We start from the raw sequence: 20216 nt of genomic DNA on the forward strand, positions 1-20216 counted from the left end.
TCAGATCAATCCTTTAACATAGAACACCCTGAGCACTCGCTGGCGGATCTGCTGAGTCTTCACCCCATAGACGAGAGGATTGAGGGCAGGTGGCACAAGGAGGTACAGGGTGGCCAGAAGAACATGGACATGATGGGGTACATGGTGGCCAAAGCGGTGAGTGAGGAAGGAGAATATTCCAGGGACATAGAAGACCAAGATGACACAAACATGAGCCCCACATGTGCTAAAGGCCTTGAGTCGAGCCTCACTCCCTGGTACTTTCAGCACTGCCTGGAGGATGAGGGCATAGGAGACACCAATGGCCAGGACATCTAGCCCAACCACCAGAAGTGCCACTGCCAGCCCATAGGCTCTGTTCACTGTGGTTTCTGAACAGGCAAGTTTTACCACAGCCATATGTTCACAATAGGCATGGCCTATGACTGTGGTCTGGCAGAAGATAAGACTCTGAAGCAGGATGGGGAAGGGGATGAGGAGGATCAATCCACGCACCAGCACTGCCATCCCAATGCGCCCTATGGTCCCTGGATGCAGGATGGTGGAATGGTGCAAAGGATGGCAAATGGCCACATAGCGATCCAGAGCCATGGCCACCAGTACACCTGACTCCATGGAAGAGAAAGCATGAATGAAGAACATCTGGGTCAGGCAGACCACGTACCCAATCTCATGAGCATGGACCAGGAGCACAGCAAGGGCTTTGGGTGCAGTGGAGGAGGCCAGAACAAGGTCAATGGCAGCTAGCATGGCCAAGAAGAGGTACATGGGTTGGTGCAAGGATTGCTCAGCCCAGATGATGAAGATAATGGTAACATTGCCCACTAGAGCAAGGAAGTAAAGGACACCCAAGGGGAAAGCTATCCAGTGCTGACTCTCCTCTAGACCTGGAATACCTACCAGGAAAAAGGAAGGCTGGGGTAGCCTCCAGCTGGAATTGCTAAGGGCCATCATAAAGGGCTTAGAGAGGGAAAAGGAACCAACGTCATGATTTTTTCACTCCTGATATGTTACCACATAGTCCAGCTCTGGCTGCCCTCTGCACCAGAAGAACGAAGTACCTTGAGCTGCAACACAAGGGAATACAGTTAGAGACAAGGAAAAAAATCTCCTTTCCTGGAGATACTCTCCTTATGGGTGAGACTTGCACATGTCTGAATTAGGATAAATCTAGTTTTACTCAGAGATAAGAATAAACACATGCTGCCTTTGGGAGAGATGCTTACACTTTACCATTCAATTATTTGTATTTCAGAACTGTGCATTTGAAAGATCTCTCCTCATTCATTCTCTGGATGTTAATAAGTCCATCTTTTACTTTTGAAACTAGTCTCCTTCAGGTTCCACAACATGGCACTCTACAGTTGTTCCTCCTCTGACCCCAGGCCAACCATCTTCTCCACCTCATTAGAGATTGATTCCAGGGTTCCATCCCCTCTTTCTTTCACAATATTATACATTATCTCTGAATTGAGTTCACCCATTCACATGCTTTTAACATTTAAATACTTCCATTTCTGCCAAACTTATGTTTTTAAGTCAAATATCTTTCTGAAACAAATGATATTTTTGTGTTTGCTTTACTACAGACTATGCAGTAAACATATCCAAGACTGGACAAAGTTGCCTATCCTTCCCAAATTTTCTCTAAGTCTTGTTAATATTTTTGTGAGTTATGCCACTATCTACTTTCCCAAGTTCATCCAGAAAGTTGGAAAGTCTCCTTACTCATTTTTTCCTTCATCTCTTTTGCCCCTTCACCAATTACTATTGACTTATTTATTTATTTTTCATTTTGCATCTCTTATAGCCTCTCCTTTTCCCCGACCCTGAAATGCCAGCTTTAGCTCACACTCCCAACTTCTTTCATCTGGACTTCGTCATTAGGTGTTTCTGCCTTAGCTTTGGGTCGCTCCCCAATCTACTTTTAATCCTGCAGTTAAAGGGTTTTTCCTAAAATGCAGATGTCATCATGTTACTCCAATGATCAAAATTGTTCATGAATTCCCTGTATGAATAGTCATATTTTTAGGACAAGCACATGAAGTTTTGAAGATGGTCTTTGTGTATTTGTGTCTTACATTCAACATGTTCCCATATGTTAAATGTTTTGTTTTAGACATTCTAAAACTCCTGGGATTACCACTGGATCACTCTATTTTGTATATTCCCTTCGTGTATTCTTTTATTTTTCTCCTTTATCTGAATTGATACTTCTCATCCATCAAAGTTGAGTCCACTCTTTCCCACCCCTCAGGAAGATTCATTGACTGTATTAGGTAAATGCCTATTATATTAGTAACTCTTAATAGGATCATCCTCTGTTCATCCACAATTTCTGAATTATCACTACTATAAAATCCCTTTCAATATCTTAATAGTTTGTTTCAACAGGAAGGATCATAGTTCATTAAGCTTGGTAATTACATGTTAGCATGGTAGACAATTCACAATGTGGTAAGATAAACACAAGCATTAGGGACTAAAGGATTCAGGTGCAAGCTGTGTCCATTTCATATTCTAGGAATGAATTGTTGGCAGTCTACTTAAACTCTCAAAGGCTTTATCTTAGGATAAATAAGATCAAATCACAGATTTATAATAAATATTAATGAAATACTTCTTTAAAGTCGTGATACATAAGTAATTCTATAAATGATAGTTATTAACAGTAATAATAAGCGATGACTTAGTATGAGATCACAGATTTCTTTTTTCTTTATCTACATGAATCTCTTTCTGTGTTTCAGATTGTTGTTGTGTCTCTCATCATGATGCTATAATAACTCAGTCTCTGTCACCCTCCATGTAAACATCAAGTGCCAAATAACTAGGGTTCTACTTAACCACTTTTTAACCCCTCAAGCACCAACACAAAAATATGAATCTGTAAGTTTGTGTCTACATGTTGGTTTTAAAAGACAGATGGCACTCTGAAATAATTTTTTTCTGTGTTGAGGGTTTACACATGTAAATGTAAATATACTCAAGAAAGCCTCAGTTTTTGTGGAGTGAGCACCCATAGATCATTCCGTGTGCCTTTTCCTAAATCAATAATGCTTAAATACTGCCACAAAACTCTAAAATCATCAGCAATAAAATATGAACTGCCTGGCGGGTATGTATCTCCATGTCTTTGTTTTTCATCCAGAATCAGCTTAGAAAAGCAGTGATATTACTATTGAGATCTCCAAGGGAATCTCATAATTATACAAAAATTCACCTTTCAGGACTTAACATTTCACCCAGTGAGACAGTTGATTGCTTTCTTAGCTACCCTCTTCTGCCACGAGATTAAGGCCATTTCCCGTCATTTAGCTGAGAAGTGAAAGAGCAGCTACACATGTGCAGGGCACCCTGGCCTTAACACAGGCAGCATCCAAGGAGCACTGAGGCTGAAGCCCACCTGTGGGTACAGGAGAGATGAGAGAAGCTTGTGCTGAGTATAACCTGCCTCCTCTTTGTCCTGGGTGACTCCTGAGCCACAGTAAAAGCCTAGAACTGCTTGTTAAATATTAGCTGTTAAAGTAACAAGAATTGTCTCTGTGCTCCTTAGAGGAAAAGCAGAAGAGACTTTATTCCCAGGAACCTGAAGGGGAAGATGCAGTTAACTCTCGACCAGGAAGCAAAGCGATCGATGAGCAAAGCACTGATGTTGCTCAGCTCCTACTTGTTTTTGTAAATCTAGTGCAAGCAGCCTCTCTTCCATGAGGCTGTCCTCCAGTGCTGCGAGGCAGCAGGACGTGGCTCCTGCACTTTCCCATCAGTCTCCTCACTGCTTTGTCAGTGCACTGATTACTCCACACTGTAAAACCTGTCAGTGTCAGTCCTTGAGGAGTCGGGATCATGCCTTCCTTACTGGAGCAGCCCCAGCACAAACTTCAGAAGGGCCTAGAATCTAGTTGGTACTCAGGAATGTTGGTGAAATAAACACCCACATGACTAAAGTACAGAATAAATGAGTAAGAACATGAGTGTCTTAAAGGAACTGAGAATTGTGGGAACCTGGCAAGTCAGAGGCTCAACTTAAGGGATAAGGATGATGGAATAGACAGTGGAGCGTTGCTTGAGCAGGGAGGGGGCTAAGCCTCAATGTTCTTCACCCTGCTTTGTGACAGAACTGGCCTTGCTGAACCTCTCTGACCTGAGAGGAGAGAGTGGAATCCCAGATGTGTGTCAGATATGAGGGAATTCCTATGATCACGAGGGATTGCTACTGTCACTAAGCAGAAAGTCTCTTCTTTGATGTGACCTGACCTTTCTCCTTAATTCTCTTCTTAACACTGGCCTGGACTCTATGAGAGTGAGAAAGAGGGAGAGACAAGAGCACACATAGCTATTGGAGGAGGACACAGAAGCAGAGTGTCCATGATATTGGCCTAATAAGAAAGAGGTAGAGCTCCAGAGAATAGACCTGAGACACAGATAATTGATTCATTTTTCCTGACAGCACTGTTCCCTGGTCTCTTGAAAATGCACAGTTTAGTCTTAAGTCAGCCTTGAGAGAGACTCAGCAACACAGAGAGAACTGAGAAAAAGACAAAATGCCTGGACTCGGAAATCTTCCACTACATCCTTACCTGCTTAGCTCCAGGGATTCCTAGACTCCCAAGAAGTCCTTCTGCAGTAGCTAGGAACTAATAATGATGTTTGGGTATTTTGTTCAGAAGTCTTCCCTGTAGTGTCTGACACTCAAGGGAAACAAAAGACATCACTCAAGGTCTGTGCAGTTAAAGTTTCCCAAGGACTAGCACAGATTATGTCCTCCTGCACTATATGTGCTAGTGAGAATGCCGACCCAAGACCATGCTGAATGCCCTGTGACTGCCTCAGGTTAACCCCAAAGTTTTGATGACATCTATAGTTATCTGTTAACCCATAGGTTGGCTTGCAGCAATGTGTCCTGCTGTTATCTCTCTTTTTGTTCTTGACTCTCCCTGTCAGTGCCCAGGTCAGACCTGGGGAAAACAATTGTTCTGTCTCAGCAGGAAATAAAACTAAGAGATGCTAAACCAGAGGCACTGGGAGACTCAGCACCACACTAACCAGGCCAAGAAATCACCCCATCACAAGGGCTCTGAGAAATACAAAATTTCTCAATAGTCTGCCCCTGAAATAATAAGCCCCAAATCTGACCTCATTTTCCCCACCTGAAATCCCATGGACTGTCTCATGGCTGGTTCTCTCACTTTTACCTTGAGCGTCCATTCTTGATGTTTACCCAAGGCAGGGACAGTGACTGTGGACAGAGCACTGGGAAGGTAGGGTGTTATTACCAATCGCAGGTCCCAGAGGGCTCCAGACACGCCTGGACAAAACCAAAGCTGGTGTGAAGATTGGCAGGAGGTGCGTGGAGCTAAAGATACTGCCCTCAGGGATGGGTTGTGAGGCAGAGAGGCAGAGCAGGTAGTTGAACCCACGCCTAAACAGGGGTTCACCTCTGTCCACTGTGAATTATGACCGCTGCATCATCCTGCACATCCTGAGGGCTGGGCTAGGAAACCTCCTTTCGGTGACTTGGGAAATCCCAAAGTGCTCTGGAGTTCAGACTTCTCATTGTCACAGAACAATCCAGGACCCCAGTAAAATCTTTAATGGATACTGTGTTTCAATGCACCTGTTCTCCAGGACTTAGGAGTGTTGACTGCTGGAAACTCACAACTGAGTTACTATTTAAAAACTGTTTTTATTTTTTCTAATTAGTTATACATGACAGTAGAATGCTTTTTGACACATCATACATAAATTGAGTATAACTTCTCATCTTCTGGTTGTACATTATGTAGAATATCACTGGTCGTGTAATCATATACTCTCATAGGGTAATAATGTTCGATTAATTCTACTATCCTTTCCGCCCCCATACCCCCTCCCCTCCATTCTGTTTAATTCAGAGTACCTCTATTCTTCTCTAGCCCTCCCTCCCTTTATGGTGATTCAGCATTCACATATCACAGAAAACATTCAGCCTTTGGGTCTTTGGGATTGTCTTATTTCGCTTAATGTGATATTCTCCAGTTCCATCCATTTACCTGCAAATAACATAATTTTTCTTTTTTAAGGCTGAGTAATAGTCTATTGTGTATGTATACCACAGTTTCTTTATCCATTTACCTGTTAAAGGACACCTAAGTTGGTTCTATAGTTTGGCTATTGTGAATGGAACTGCTACAATGATTGATGTGGCTGTGTCACTATGGTATACTATTTTTAAGTTCTTTGGGTATAAACCTAGGAGTCAGACAACTGGGTCGAATGGTGGTTGCAATCCAAGTTTTCAAAGGAATCTCCATACAGCTTTCCATAGTAATTGCACTAATTTTCAGTCTCACCAGCATGGGATTAACCAGTTTTTCATTCAGTGTTTTATTATTCATTTGTTGGTAACCTTAGAAATAACAACTTATCTCATTGACATATTATAGTCTAATTCAATATATGTAAGTTAAAGGAATGTTCAAGATTGTGTAAAATTATTTTCCTAAAGTGATATAGTTATCCCTGTGTAAGACATTTATAGAAGGTAGTAAAAATTAATCATAAAGAAAATGATCACATATTAACCATTTAAAAATTTTTTAAAGAATGCAGCGTTTACATGTTAGATGAGGTATGTTTTGTAAGTCTACTGTAATTTATCTTCTTAAAGGTTCTCTTAGATATATCCTCCATGTTCCTGGGTGATATGCCTTCCCATTGTAAACAGTTTATGTAACTCTCAGTCACCTCCAGGGAGACTATAAGTTGATTACTTTTCTTACTCCACTTGAATATAAATGCAGAAATCTCCCTTTTCATCTTGGAAATGTCTGTGTATCTACAGGGACACAAGAGACCATGGGAGCCCAAAGACCAATGCTTTGTCTTTCTGGTCACAGGAGAATGGCTTTATCCAGATTACATTTTCATAAATGGATCCAGAGGCCAAAGCCACAAGCATAGGGTTTAGCAAGAAGTTGGGGAGCCACACCTTACCTGAAAAGCATTGGATGGTCAAAAGTGCTGTGTAGAGAAGACTTTCTCTGTTAAGTATTTTTTGGGAACAGTACATTGGAAAACAAAGCATGAGTGACACTTTGTGTTTGTTCTTTGACTTTCTTCATTATGTATTTCAGAGAATGTTATTGTACTCTGTACAGATCAGTGATATTAGAGAAACATGAGCGTGTGAGGATGTAGGTCAGCTTAGCTTATGCTCTATCACTAACAGGGAGGATAACACCACAGAAGGTTTTTTTCTTTGATTATTAGAGGCATAATGCAAGCATCTGAATTTGTGCCAACTGCCAGAAGGGAAAAGGAAGAAAGCCTTGTCCTTGACCTTAATGAGCTTTGATCCTCCTAGTAGAGATGGTTAAGTGACAAAACCAGTTAGAGAGACAAAACTATGAAAAAGAAATTTATAGTATTCTCAGAGAATCCATGGGAGGAAGACAGCTTTCAAATCAGAAAGCCAGAATCGTACTGTAAGAACAGAAGGTCATGGGGAGGCGGCCAATTTGATATCTGAAGCTGAACAGAGCTGTGGCTGAGGCTCTATGAACTGAGACAGACGGCTTGGATTAAGGTTAACCTAAATGAGAAGTTAGGTTATTCCTGAAGTCCTATTCCTGAAAAGCAGTATCAGCTTTACCTAGGAATTAGTTAGAATGCCATATCATCCTACATCTACAGAAATAGGCTGTGCCCAGAAATCTGTGTTTTTAACAAGTTCTTTGGTGATTCTGATGCATACTCTCCTTTGAGAACCAATGGTCTAGATGAAAAGAAAATTCTGAAGAGATGCCCACACTATATATTGAGAAAAAAATAAGAGCTTCAAACTTTGGGAAATATTTTGCATCTTACATCCTAGGTGCCCATAACAACATACCCTCCAGATCCAACTATAAGCAAAGATGTTCTCCCTGGTTCTGAGGAGAACACAGAAGAACTTGAAAACCACTTCACCAGTCAGTTCCTGGCTAGTTAAGGAGATTTATAGAGAAAAGGGCTCCAGTTTGTGGAGCATCATGTCTAGGGTATGGTTAGGTATTCCTTCAGTTTCTCTTTGTCTGATAAACTTCATTTCCTAATTTCCTCCTTTCTCTGAAAACAAAGCTTTTTTTTTGATACTTACAAAATTCACACTCAAAAAAGCTATGCCACAAGTATATTTAGTATTTATTTTTCTCATCTTTAACTTGCTTGGAGTTTTTGTGGGGGAAGGGTAGTTGGGATTGAATGTAAGGAAAATAATAAGAGATACAAAGACAAGATGCAGAGTCAGGAAAGATGGCAGAGTGGCAGAATGGCCAAGTTTCCAGCTTTATTTATGTTAATAAGTTACTTTTAGATCATTGGCATCAGTAGTACATTATTGTTCATTGTATTATAGGCAGGTTACAGACTGGTAACATTATGCAGCTTATTTCTCAGTTACATACTAAATTGCAATGTGCAATGTTAGGAGCTTTGTGTAGCTCTCAAGAAAGTCCATTGTATAAAGTTACTGTTATGTGGTCAGGTTTAGGCTCAGTGAAACATTGTAGTTATCTAAAAAGAGAGTTCCTTTATTCCAAAGAACAGTGTGCCTGAGATCAAAGTGGAGTCTGATAAGACTCTATCTACCACTGAGCCACATTCCAAGCCCAAGACAACTGTCATTTTTTGGGGGTGGGGGGGTGGGGGGTGGGTATCAGGGATTGAACTCATGGACACTTGACCACTGAGCCGCATTCCCAGCCTTATTTTGCATTTTATTTAGAGATAGGGTCTCACTGAGTTGCTTAGCTCCTCGATTTTGCTGAGGCTGGCATTGAACTTGCTCCTCCTGCCTCAGCCACCCCAGGCTCCTGGATTATAAGCATGTGCCATCATTCCCAGCTGTGTTTTGATTTTTTTATCACTGCTAAATTGTTTCTTTTCTGCATCATTCAAACTTTTTATGAGTGCTAAGCAATGGTTATAGGCAAGCAAGATACAGAGGTTCTAAATAATACAGAATAATTTTTAAGGGCATTATGGTGCTTTCAATAACCAGTATCATATGTCTGAAATATCCTTATTTAATGTCTATTATGTTACTAAATGCCTAGTATGTTTCTCTATTATGATTAAAAAAATAAAATTCCATTTATGGGCTTTTTGGAAAAGAGGAAACATCCATGAGTGTAGTCAAGGTTTTTTAGTGCTTTACTAGCTACATTCTTGGAGTATTTGAGGATCATACAAAGAGGAACATTGAAAAGGAAAGGCATTGAAGATGAGTAATAAGAAAAACATTCTAGGAAGTACAATCTTGGTGAAGATAAGAATAGGACAAGCAGATGTTACTTTTTTGAGGGCAAAATATTGGATTCCAGAGGGACATGATATGCACAAAACAACAGTGTTTACAAAATGTAAACCATGTCCTATGGGTGTGGCTAATCTAAATGTGTGTCAATGAATTGTGGAATCTGTCTGGGACATAGTCATGTGAAGGGATTTATTATTTACTCATAAAGTATTGAGTACTTGGGAAAACAATTTAAACAATATAGTCTATTTTAAACTTAATGGATACTATTATTCAGTAGAATTGTGGATAAAACTGAAAGCCTAGAAGAGAGGCACACAGATCAGTTAGGAGTTTATTAATAATTGCTGACTCTTTTCTTTCAGCCATTTCCAGCCCCACCTGATGGTCATGGTATTATCCTCCAACAACACAGGGACACAGGTGATTGAATTCCTGATGATCTGCTTTCCAGGCATGCAGCACTGGCTCTCTATCCTATTGGCTCCTCTCCTGGTTTTGGCCCTGGGGGCCAACTTTGTTTTATTAATGACCATCTGGCAGGAAGCATCTCTGCATGAGCCCATGTACTACCTGCTTGCCATCCTCTCTGTGCTGGATGTCATCCTCTGCCTCACAGTCATCCCTAAGGTCAGACCCTCCTTAAACTTTCTTCCAGGCAGTCAACTTCCTTCCTTCCTTCCTTCCTTCCTTCTTTCCCTCCTTCCTGTTCTAATTTGTTATACATGATAGCAGAATACATTTTGATTTATAGTATATAAATGGAGCACAATATTTTATTTCTTTTGTATACAAAGTAGATTCACACCATTAGTGTCTTTATACGTGTACCTACGGTAATGGTGTCCATCTCATTCCACCATCTTTCCTACCCCCATGAACTCTCCCTTTTCCTTCCTCCTCTTTTCTTTATCCAAAGTTCTTCTATTCCTCCCAGGTTCCCCTCTCATTATGGATCAGCATCCACTAATCACATTTGGCCTTGGTTTTTTGGGTTGGCTTACTTCACTTAGCATGATATTCTCCAACTCCATCCATTTACCTGATAATGCCATGATTTATTCTCTTTTTTGCTGAGTAATAATATTCCATTGTGTATATATACCACAGTTTCTTTATCCATTCACCTATTGAAGGGCATCTAGGTTGGTTCCACAGTTTAGCTCTTGTCAATTGAGCTGCTATAAACATTGATGTGGCTGCATCACTGTAGTATGCTGTTTTTAAGTCCTTTGGATATAAACCAAGGAGTGGATAGCTGGGTAAATCGTGGTTCCATCCCAAATTTTCTAAGGAATCTACATACTGTTTTCCAGAGTGCAACCTTCTTTCTTTACACAGTATGTTGTTTTACTTCTATAAATCCTCCCATCCCTGAAGGAAAACCACTACCCCAGATCCCACACAGATATGCCCTCTTATTCTTTATGTTCATGTCTTTTTAGGTTTTCATTATTTCCAGTGGACAGATCGTTTCTCAATATCTAAGTGATATTTAAACTTTAAATTTTCTTCTTACCTATCATAATATCTGCATTATTCTATTCCCACAGTCCAGGGCTCTAGAATTTCCTTTCTAAATGTAATTGGATATACATTTGTATCTTGTACTGTGATAGGAAACATTGTTGTAAAAGGTTTCTTATGTGTATGGAGGCACTTCTTGAAAATTCCTCTGATGGGCAGATAAGCCTACTGGAGTTTGGGTAAGAACCATAGAGATCAGGAGAGGACAGGGCTACAAATTAGCATTTTTTTTTAAGCCACAGGTTGGTCTCTAGAATTAGGAAAGGGTATAAGTTAGACTTTGGAGATTGAAATGGGTTTAGAAAGGATTTGAAATGAGGATACTGTCCAGGGGGTTTGTGGGGCTGTGGTTTGAGGGTGGGTTGGTTTTAACAAACCTTCTGAGTGTTTTCATAAGAGTTAGGTGCTCTAAGATGATAATGAATATACAGTGTTTTTGAGAACAATGATTCTGGAAGGTCCTGCTCATCTTCTGGTTCAACATGAAGACTGTCAGCTTTTCAGGTTGCTTCCTGCAGATGTTCATCATGAATACCTTCCTCCCCATGGAATCTTCCACCTTTCTGGTCATGGCCTATGATCGCTATGTGGCCATCTGCCACCCACTTCGGTACTCCTCCATCATCACAGAGCAGTTTGTAATCAACGTAGCCATCTTCATTGTCTTCCGCAGTCTGCTAGCCACACTGCCTACTCCAGTCCTGGCTGCTAGGCTCAACTACTGTGCCAGCAATGTGGTGGAGAACTGTATAAGTGCCTACATTTCTGTAGCCAAGCTCTCCTGTGGCGATATTCACCTCTATAAGCTCTATCAATTCGTGAGTGTTGGTGCCTTCTAGGTTCTGACCTGGTGCTCATCTTGCTGTCTTACTGCTTCATTCTGAGGGCTGTTACAAGCTTGCAGTCGGGGGGTACAACCACCAAGGCTTTGAGTACTTGTGGTTCACATCTTATTCTTATACTTTTCTTCTATACACTGCTGCTAGTCTTCATCTTCACAAACAAGGCAGCAAAGAAGATACCCTCAGAGGTACCTATTCTTCTCAATGTCCTGCATCACCTCATACCACCAGCCCTCAACCCCATTGTTTATGGAGTTCGTACCCAGGAAATTAAGCAGGAGATCATCAAATTATTCAAATTCTGGTCTTGAGAGATATGAATCCAAGATCAGGGACTGTAGAAATCTGGACATGTCTTGACTTCATCTGAATATCTCAAGGGATATCATATGGCATCCATGTGTCTATCTTCATCTTCATCCCAAACTTTCTAAACTACTTTCAAAATACTCATCCTCCTTCTCTCTTTAGAAATATGTGCTAAACCCACATTTAGGTATCCATTACATTCTTCATTTTACTTTATACCACCACAATCTCTCAATTAGTCATTAAATAAGTTTTTAATACTTTCTATGTTCTTTTCAGTATTTACATTCTGAGTAAGTCTCATTTAATTTATAGGCAACAATAAGGAAGCACTTTCAACGGAACATGGTTGGTTATGAACAGGATTGGGGAAAACAATAAAGCTTTTGTTTCAATAATTTGGGTTAAAAATGATAATGACTTAGGTTCAGGTGGTGAGTGAATATTGAAGTTATGGGTCCACCGTATTTACAGAGAGTCTATATGAAGAGCGTAAAAGCTGGAAAGGATTAAAGGAGGACACCCCGGCTTTTAGCAAGAGCAATTGAAATACTGAAATTGCCATTAACTGAGAAGCTACCTTGGTCCATAATATCAGAAGATCAGCTTTTGAGGAACTTCATTTCTGTACCAATTCTTTTCAAGTATAGTCTCATTCCGAAAGACAGTACTGCTTATCGATGACATTTCATATAGGTGTTTTAGCAAACATATTAAAACATATGTTATTTTATAATATCAAAAGTATTAATTAGTGTAATGTAGCAGAGAAATGGACTTTCTATATTTAAAATGGAAGATATGCTTCTAAAGCAAGCTTTAAAGAGACACAAACAACAATGTGATATTACATACTCATTCCACAGAAAGAAATTAAGAAGACTCCCTGAATATGTACCCCATCCCACCCCCTGCTTTCCATCCAAGAATTCCTCATAAAATATGTTGGATGGGTGATTGTTTTAGGTCCTTTTTAGTTATAGTCATCAGCCAGTTGTAATAATTTTCTACCATTTGTTTGAGATCTTTCTTTAGATGCATCCAGTCAAGGAGTAATAAGGATGGAATAATTGAGGTGTATGCTTTAGAGTTGAGCACCATAATAATTAAACTTATCCAAGATATAATGTGTCTGGGTTATAGTATTCCTTCTCTAGTACCAATATACCAATAGGAATACAGATTTTAAGGCCTAGTCTCTTCCTTTATATGGGCTCTGGTTCATAGGAAGAGCTCTCTGCTTCTGACCCATATTCTCATTCTAACATTCTGCATTGACTTTCAGTCATCTGCCAGGTCTGGGATTTGAAAGTCACCTTCTCATGATCAGGGCTACTTTGTTTAGAGAAAGAGGTCCTTCTACCTGTAGTCAGAATTCCTCAGGTTCCACTGACCTGTCTTCTGCCTTTCGCTTCCCATGACTGTAGCCTCTCATCCTGCTGGGATGTCCACTACTCCTTGGACTTCCACTTATTCTAGGCTTAGACTTTGTATTTACTGTCCTATATGACTGACACAGATTTACTCTTTATATGCAATTGAAAAACATTCAATATGCATAATTTTAGTTTAAAAATAATTTTCACAGAGATCACATTATTTTAAATATTTTTTGTTTTATTTATACATGACAGTAGAATGTATTTTGAAAAAAAAACCCTATATATATATGTATATATATCTATATATCTATCTATCTATCTATCTATCTATATATATATATATATATATATATGGCATACAACTTCCCATTCTTCTGGTTATATATGATGTAGAATTACATTGATTGTGTATTCATATATAAACATATATAAACCTAGGAGAGTAATTTCTGATTGATTCTACTAACTTTCTTACTCTCAATTTTGCTTTCTCTCCTTCATTTCCTTTGTCTAATCCAAAGTACTTCTATTCCCCCCCTCCCATTGTGTGTTAGCATCTGCACATTAGGGAGAACTTTTGGCTTTTGGTTTTTGGGAATTGGCTTACTCACTGAGTATGATAGTCTCAGTTCCATCCATTTACTGGCAAATGCCTTAATTTCATTTTTTCTTTGTGGCTGAGTAATATTCCATTGTGTATATACAACACATTTTCTTTATCCATTCATCTGTTGAAGTGCATCTAGGTTGGTTTCATAGTTTAGCTATTGTAAATTGAGCTGCTATAAGCATTCATCACATCAATAGATTTATAGACAACAATCTCATGACTATCTCAGTAGATGCAGAAAAAACACTTAAGAAAATATAGCACCCATTCATGTTCAAAACACTAGAAAAACTAGGAATAGTAGGAACAGACATCAACATTGTAAAAGCTGTTAATGGTACACCCAAGGACAGTATCATTCTAAATAGAGAAAAATCGAAAACATTGCCTCTAAAAACTGGAACAAGACAAGAATGCCCTCTTTCCTCTCTTCTATTCAACCGCATCCTTGAAACTAGTCAGAGCAATTAGTCACGAAAAAGAAATTAAAGGGATATGAATGTGAAAAGAAGAACTCAAACTATCACTATTTGCCAATGACATGATTCTATATTTAGAAGACCCAAAAAACTCCATCAGAAAACTTCTACAACTGATAAATTCAGAAAAGTAGCAGTGTATAAAATTAACATTCATAAATCAAATGCTTTCCTATACATCAGTGATCAATCAACTGAAAGAGAAATTAGGCAAAGACCTTAGAAGATGAAAAGATCTCCCATGCTCTTGGATAAGCAGAATTAATATTATCTAAGTGGCCACACTATCAAAAGCACTATACAGACTTAATGCAATTCCCATTAAAATTCCAATAATGTTCTTCAGAGAAATACAAAAAGCACTCATGAAATTCATTTGGAAAATTAAGAGACCCAGAATAGCCGAAGCAATCCTTAGCGAAAAAAATTGAAGTAGGAAGCATCACAATACCAGACATTAAATTATACTACAGAGCTATAGTAACACAAATGCCATGGTATTGGCACCAAATCAGAAATGCAGATGGGTGGTGCAGAATAGAAGACACAGAGACAAACCCATATAAATAATTATCTTGTAGTAGACAGAGATCACATTCTTAATAATCACATGAAAAGTGGCCTTTTTAAAATTAGCTGTACATAATTGTGGGGTTCATTTTGACATAATCACACATGCATAGATTATAATTTGTTCCATTTAACTCTCCAGTACCTCTTCACTCTCTTTCCTTCTCCCTCTGCATCTCCACTTCTTATTCCCATAGTCTCAGCCCAGCACAAATTTATTGTTTTTATAAGTTAATACTTATAGGTGTAAATAAAGGTGGAATTCACCATGGTACATTCACACATTCAAACAGCATTATTTGGTGAACTTAATTCCACAGCTCCTCCCTATTTCCACCCCTTTCCTTATCGACACCACTGAATTTCCCTTCCATTTTCTTGCATCTTCCTTGCCCACTTCCCCTCCTTATTTTCTCAGCCTTACACATATGAGAGAAAATATTCAAACGTTAACTTTCTGAGTTTGGCTTATTTCTCTTAGTGTGATGTTCTCCAGTACCTTCTATTTACTGGCAAGATGGAAGTCACCAGATGAATGAATAAAAAAATGTGGCATATCTACACAATGGAGTTTTACTCAGTTATGAAGAAGATTGAAATTCCCGCAAAGTGTCTTTCTTCTGACTTTTCTGATGGAAAGAGATATTACAACATCTTTTTTTTTGTTATAGCATGTACTACTTTCTGAAGTAATTTTAAAATTTGTTTCTTTACTTAATGTCTTAAATTTCCCTTCAGAATATACATATATCTTGTCTTGTTCATGAACCTGTACTCAGCACATAGAATGTGTGCCACTTATCAGGTATTGAATATGTATTGGACAAAGAAATAGCTGGTCCCCAAATTTGGCCTTCAGGTCTACTGCTGTGCTGTGGACACTTTGCAATTTTGATCAATATTTCATTGATCACTCTCTAGTGAAATATTTCCTTAGATATCTTTCAGATGCACATAGAAGAGTGGCTAATTCCTGGCAATGTTAAAGTTACTGACAAATCAGGGCTGGGGCTGGGGCTCAGCACTACAGTGCATGCTTTGCATGTGTGAGGAGGTACTGGGTTTGATTCTCAGCACCATATAAAAATAAATAAATAAAATAAAGTTACATAGAAAAGTTACTGACAAATTCTTCATTTTAACATTATCTATGTGTTCCATTGTTCAAAGGATGAGATTTTCTATATCTGTTCCTTACTGAATGCTAGGTTATGAAGTATTCCATATATCTTATGCCTTCTCTAAAATTTTTTATTACAATTAAAATTAGCCAGTTTCTGATATTGATATATAGAATTGTGAAAATCTGTTAAAGGCAAGATTTAACTTAAGACATAAAAATTAGGATGCAATTATTTCTTTAACTCCTAACTTATACAATTAATGCTTATTATAATGCTATTATTTTTTATTATTCATTGATAAAAGTAATTACAATGTACATTTTCCTGGATTTAAATGTAGTTCATTGTGAGCCTGTTTAACATACAGGAAGCTAGTAAGAAAGTCTTCTGCCATTTTAAAAATTAGTTTTCAGCATTTATGTGACAGATGAGGATCCTGAAGTTGAGTGATACTCCTGGGTTCCTCTTAGCCACAGAAGTCACCTATGGTTGTTCAAGCACCACAATGTAGAACATGGAACTCACCGTCTCACATCTCAGGTTTTCTCTTATTTGAGTCATTCCCTGAATGTGTATGAACATACTTTTTATTTCTCTTAATTTTGATGAACTGTTTTGCTCTTGAACTTGCCGTCCTCCTTCCTTGTCCTCCCACGTATCTGGGATAACAGGTGTGCACCGCTGTGTCTGGATTTGTACCCCGTTTTTTCGTGTCTTTTTATGTAGGAGAAAATATTTTTTAATAATCATAGGTCCCAGCTTGTTTTATATTTTTGTCTAAATACCAGATGAGTTTCTCAATGATTGTCAATTGTTCTATGTGTCTTTATACTTACCAAGTTCTCTAACCAAGTTCCAGGAAGAAAAAAGTTGCTTTAGGAAACTTGTGCCTCATTGGTAATAGACCCTAGTATATTTAAGTGTCCTTTCTAGGGTGCTTTCTGATATTGTAACATATGAGAATGCTGCAGCAGAGTCCTGTCCACAGATCACAAGTGGCTCACTGTGAATCCTGCATGTGAACTTTAAGCACAGACAGTGGCACAAAGACATTAAGGAGAAGGCTCTCTATGGTAATTCCTTCTAGCCCAGGAAAAACTCATTACTCCATGGGTCCTTAATTTTTATAGGAGCTTTATTCCTTTGAGGATTCTGCCAACAGAAAAGGGTCTTTGCTTGAAAAAGAGGAGGGGGAGAAAAAGGTATTGGTCTGGTTAGAGGAAAATGAAAGAGATTATGGATTCTAACCACTGTCAATGCTGACATTTAAACTATCATGGTCTTCCCAATTGCATTATGCAGATGGGATAACAATAGTAATCTTTATAATAACAATTTATTATCAAGGCCACTGATATCCACAGTTTTATTTTTTTAAACATTAAATGTTTAAAGATGTAAGTTTAGTGTTAACTGGGAGTTATTTCTCTAGTATTCATCTTCTTGAGTTCCTATATTTTAGACAAAATAGAATCATAAATATTAGGGAATCATTGAACTGTCACAAAGATGTTGGAAATTTTTTTTCTTTTTTTTGCGTGTGTGTTTTGGAAGAGTTATTGGGTTTAAAGAGTAAGGAGTCAGGAACTTATTTCAGAACTAGAACTTACCTTTATTTTAAAAATCTTGTCTCTAAGTTATGGGTCTCAGCCCAATTTTCCATCAACTTTTTATCAAGTCATCCTACATTAGGAAAGCAGAGAGTCAGTTGCCCTTGTTACCACCCTTTCTTCAGTAATCTCTGGATTCCTTGCTTGATCTCCTGGGTTCTCACCCCATAAACAATGGGGTTTAGGGCTGCAGGGATAACATGGTGAAGGACATTGAGCAAAATTGGCACATCAGGAGAGACCTTTCTCTTGGCCACATGTGTGAGGACAAAGACCAGAAGAATTGTGCTGAAGAAGAGGATGAGGATGAAGTGGGAACCACAAGTGCTGAGGGCTTTGGCCACAGCACCCTCAGCCTTGAGTTTTAGCACAGCTCGCAGTATGAGGATGTAAGAGAGGAAAATGAGGATAAGGTCAGATCCCAGTAGAGTCCAGCCTCCAGCAAACTGGTAAAGGCGATTGAGGGTGACATCATCACAAGAGAGCCTGGAGACAGACATATTGGCACAGATACAGTTCTCAATGACATTTCTCCCACAGTAATAGAGTCGTGCTGAGAGAATGGGGATGGGCATACATAAGAAGACATTCCTGGCCACAATGAAAATGACAGCCTTGACTACAAATTGGTCAGTGATGATGGATGGGTATCTCAGTGGGTGGCAGATGGCTATATAGCGATCAAAGGCCATTACCATGAATGTACAGGATTCCATGCCTAGAAAGCTATTCATGATATACATCTGAAGGAAGCAGGCAGAGAAGCTGATGAGCCTGAGGTCAAACCAGAAGATGGCCAGGACCTTGGGGATGACAGTGAGGCAGAGCACAATATCCAGCAGGGAGAGGAGGCTGAGCAGATAGTACATGGGCTCATGCAGGGAGGCCTCCAGCCGGATGGTGATCAGAAGGACAGCATTGGCCCCCATGGCCAGGAGGAAGAGGAGACTGAGGGGCAGGGACAGCCAGAGTTGCCAGCCAGGAGATGTGACAAAACAATTCAGAAGGAAGTCTGAAATTTCACTGGGGTCGGAGTCATTTTGTTGTGACGCCATATTTAGTCATGAATTTTTACAACTTTCTTTTAGTGATCTGTAAAATGAGGATAAAAATCATCTAATGACTCTAAGTACATGGAGATAAAAAAACATTCATTACATGATCACAACTTGTGGCAGTATATCCAGGCCATTGTTATTTGTCTGTTTATCCATAATGCCATGCAGTTTGGGTTACTCCTATTACATTAAACAGTGCAGAGGACTGAGATAATATGATTTATTATGGGCTTGATTTACTCAACTTATGTTTTCGATAGAATTCTTGGGTACTTTCAGAAACTTAAGAGGAAAAAATTACTTAGGAAACACTTTGGGGACAAATGAGATTCTCAATTTGTATCTATAAATTTTTCCTGTTTTCTTTTCCATAGTCACATAAACTATCGTATCTGCAATTTAACTCTCACAGTATGCCTAGTAGAGCCTGACATAAAAGGGGCACAGATAAATGTCCCTAGTTCCCATGCAATTTGCATTATGTGATTTTAGTTGAATTTATTTTTGATTTAATTATAGATTTTTATTCATCATATACTAAAAATAAAGTTAACTTACACTTTTCTAAGAGGTCACTTTTATTTGGTAAAATGGACCCTACAACATAATTGCCCCCCATCTACTTCTTAGATAGATCGTCATATTTGGACAATAGCTAAATTCTGGAAGAAACAAGTTTAAAGTGAATGAGCAATTTCAGGTAGTCACAAGGGAGTAATAAGTGTCATTGAACAAGTGGAAATCTTGTGATTGCAATGGTGCAGGGATGCTAGAGCACACCTTTCCAGCCTTCCATCCCTTTTTCATGCTCCTTTTCTATCTTGAATATAATGATCCATGTACATGTTTCTCACGCTCCAGACAGTAGTTCAATATTGCCACTATTTTCTTTTTATTTAGTCTTTCCCCTGGCATTCCATTAGGTGCCAGGGCCACAGATTAAATAAGAAACACTTTTACTGTGAAGGAGTGAAACTAAAATAACTCTTGAGGCTGATGGGTAATAATGAGAACAACCAATATGAACAATGATAATTATATGTGCAAGAGCGATGGCTAACTCTGACCTGAGGGATAGGCTTGAGAAAAAGAATTGTACATAAATTTGTTAAGGAGATCCCAAAGAGTGTTGTAGCTTAGCAAAAGTATTAGTCAGGCCTTACAAATCACATAGTCCTTTGTACTTAAATATGTTTACTGGGACAGAAATCTCTATTAAGTTGTTATTTTGTGGATTTAGAAGCTCTTTTTCATTGAGAATTTAAGAACTGTCCTGTTTCTTTTTCATTAGGCTCACCAATATAACATAAAATTATATAATTATTTTTGGAACCCTTACTATTTCCTGCGAAGTGTGTTCAAATATTCTAGAACTTTATAACATTTAATCATCAATATCTAGTAAAATATATCTTATTATCAAAT

The 20216-nt window shown here is 38.7% G+C and overlaps 2 protein-coding genes and 1 pseudogene across 2 annotated transcripts; 1 reads left to right on the forward strand and 2 right to left on the reverse strand.

Moving 5' to 3' along the window:
• LOC124088646 (olfactory receptor 52L1) lies at nt 1–969 on the reverse strand. The gene has a single exon (XM_046438383.1). The coding sequence runs from the start codon at nt 952–954 to the stop codon at nt 1–3; it is 954 nt and encodes a 317-aa protein (XP_046294339.1). The 5' UTR covers nt 955–969.
• An 8701-nt stretch (nt 970–9670) lies between these two features.
• LOC124088418 (olfactory receptor 56A4-like) lies at nt 9671–11960 on the forward strand (annotated as a pseudogene).
• Nucleotides 11961–17840: 5880 nt separating this feature from the next.
• LOC124088611 (olfactory receptor 56A3) lies at nt 17841–18788 on the reverse strand. The gene has a single exon (XM_046438339.1). The coding sequence runs from the start codon at nt 18786–18788 to the stop codon at nt 17841–17843; it is 948 nt and encodes a 315-aa protein (XP_046294295.1).
• Nucleotides 18789–20216: the final 1428 nt, after the last annotated feature.

The sequence above is a fragment of the Marmota monax genome, unplaced genomic scaffold, assembly GCF_021218885.2.
Source record: "Marmota monax isolate L192 unplaced genomic scaffold, Marmota_monax_Labrador192_F-V1.1 WCK01_AAM20220418_F8-fsc00061, whole genome shotgun sequence".
Lineage (NCBI taxonomy): Eukaryota > Metazoa > Chordata > Mammalia > Rodentia > Sciuridae > Marmota > Marmota monax.

Coding starts and splice junctions, on each gene's coding strand:
- LOC124088646 (XM_046438383.1), bottom strand. CDS start 954: ATGATGGCCCTTAGCAATTCCAGCTGGAGGCTACCCCAGCCTTCCTTT.
- LOC124088611 (XM_046438339.1), bottom strand. CDS start 18,788: ATGGCGTCACAACAAAATGACTCCGACCCCAGTGAAATTTCAGACTTC.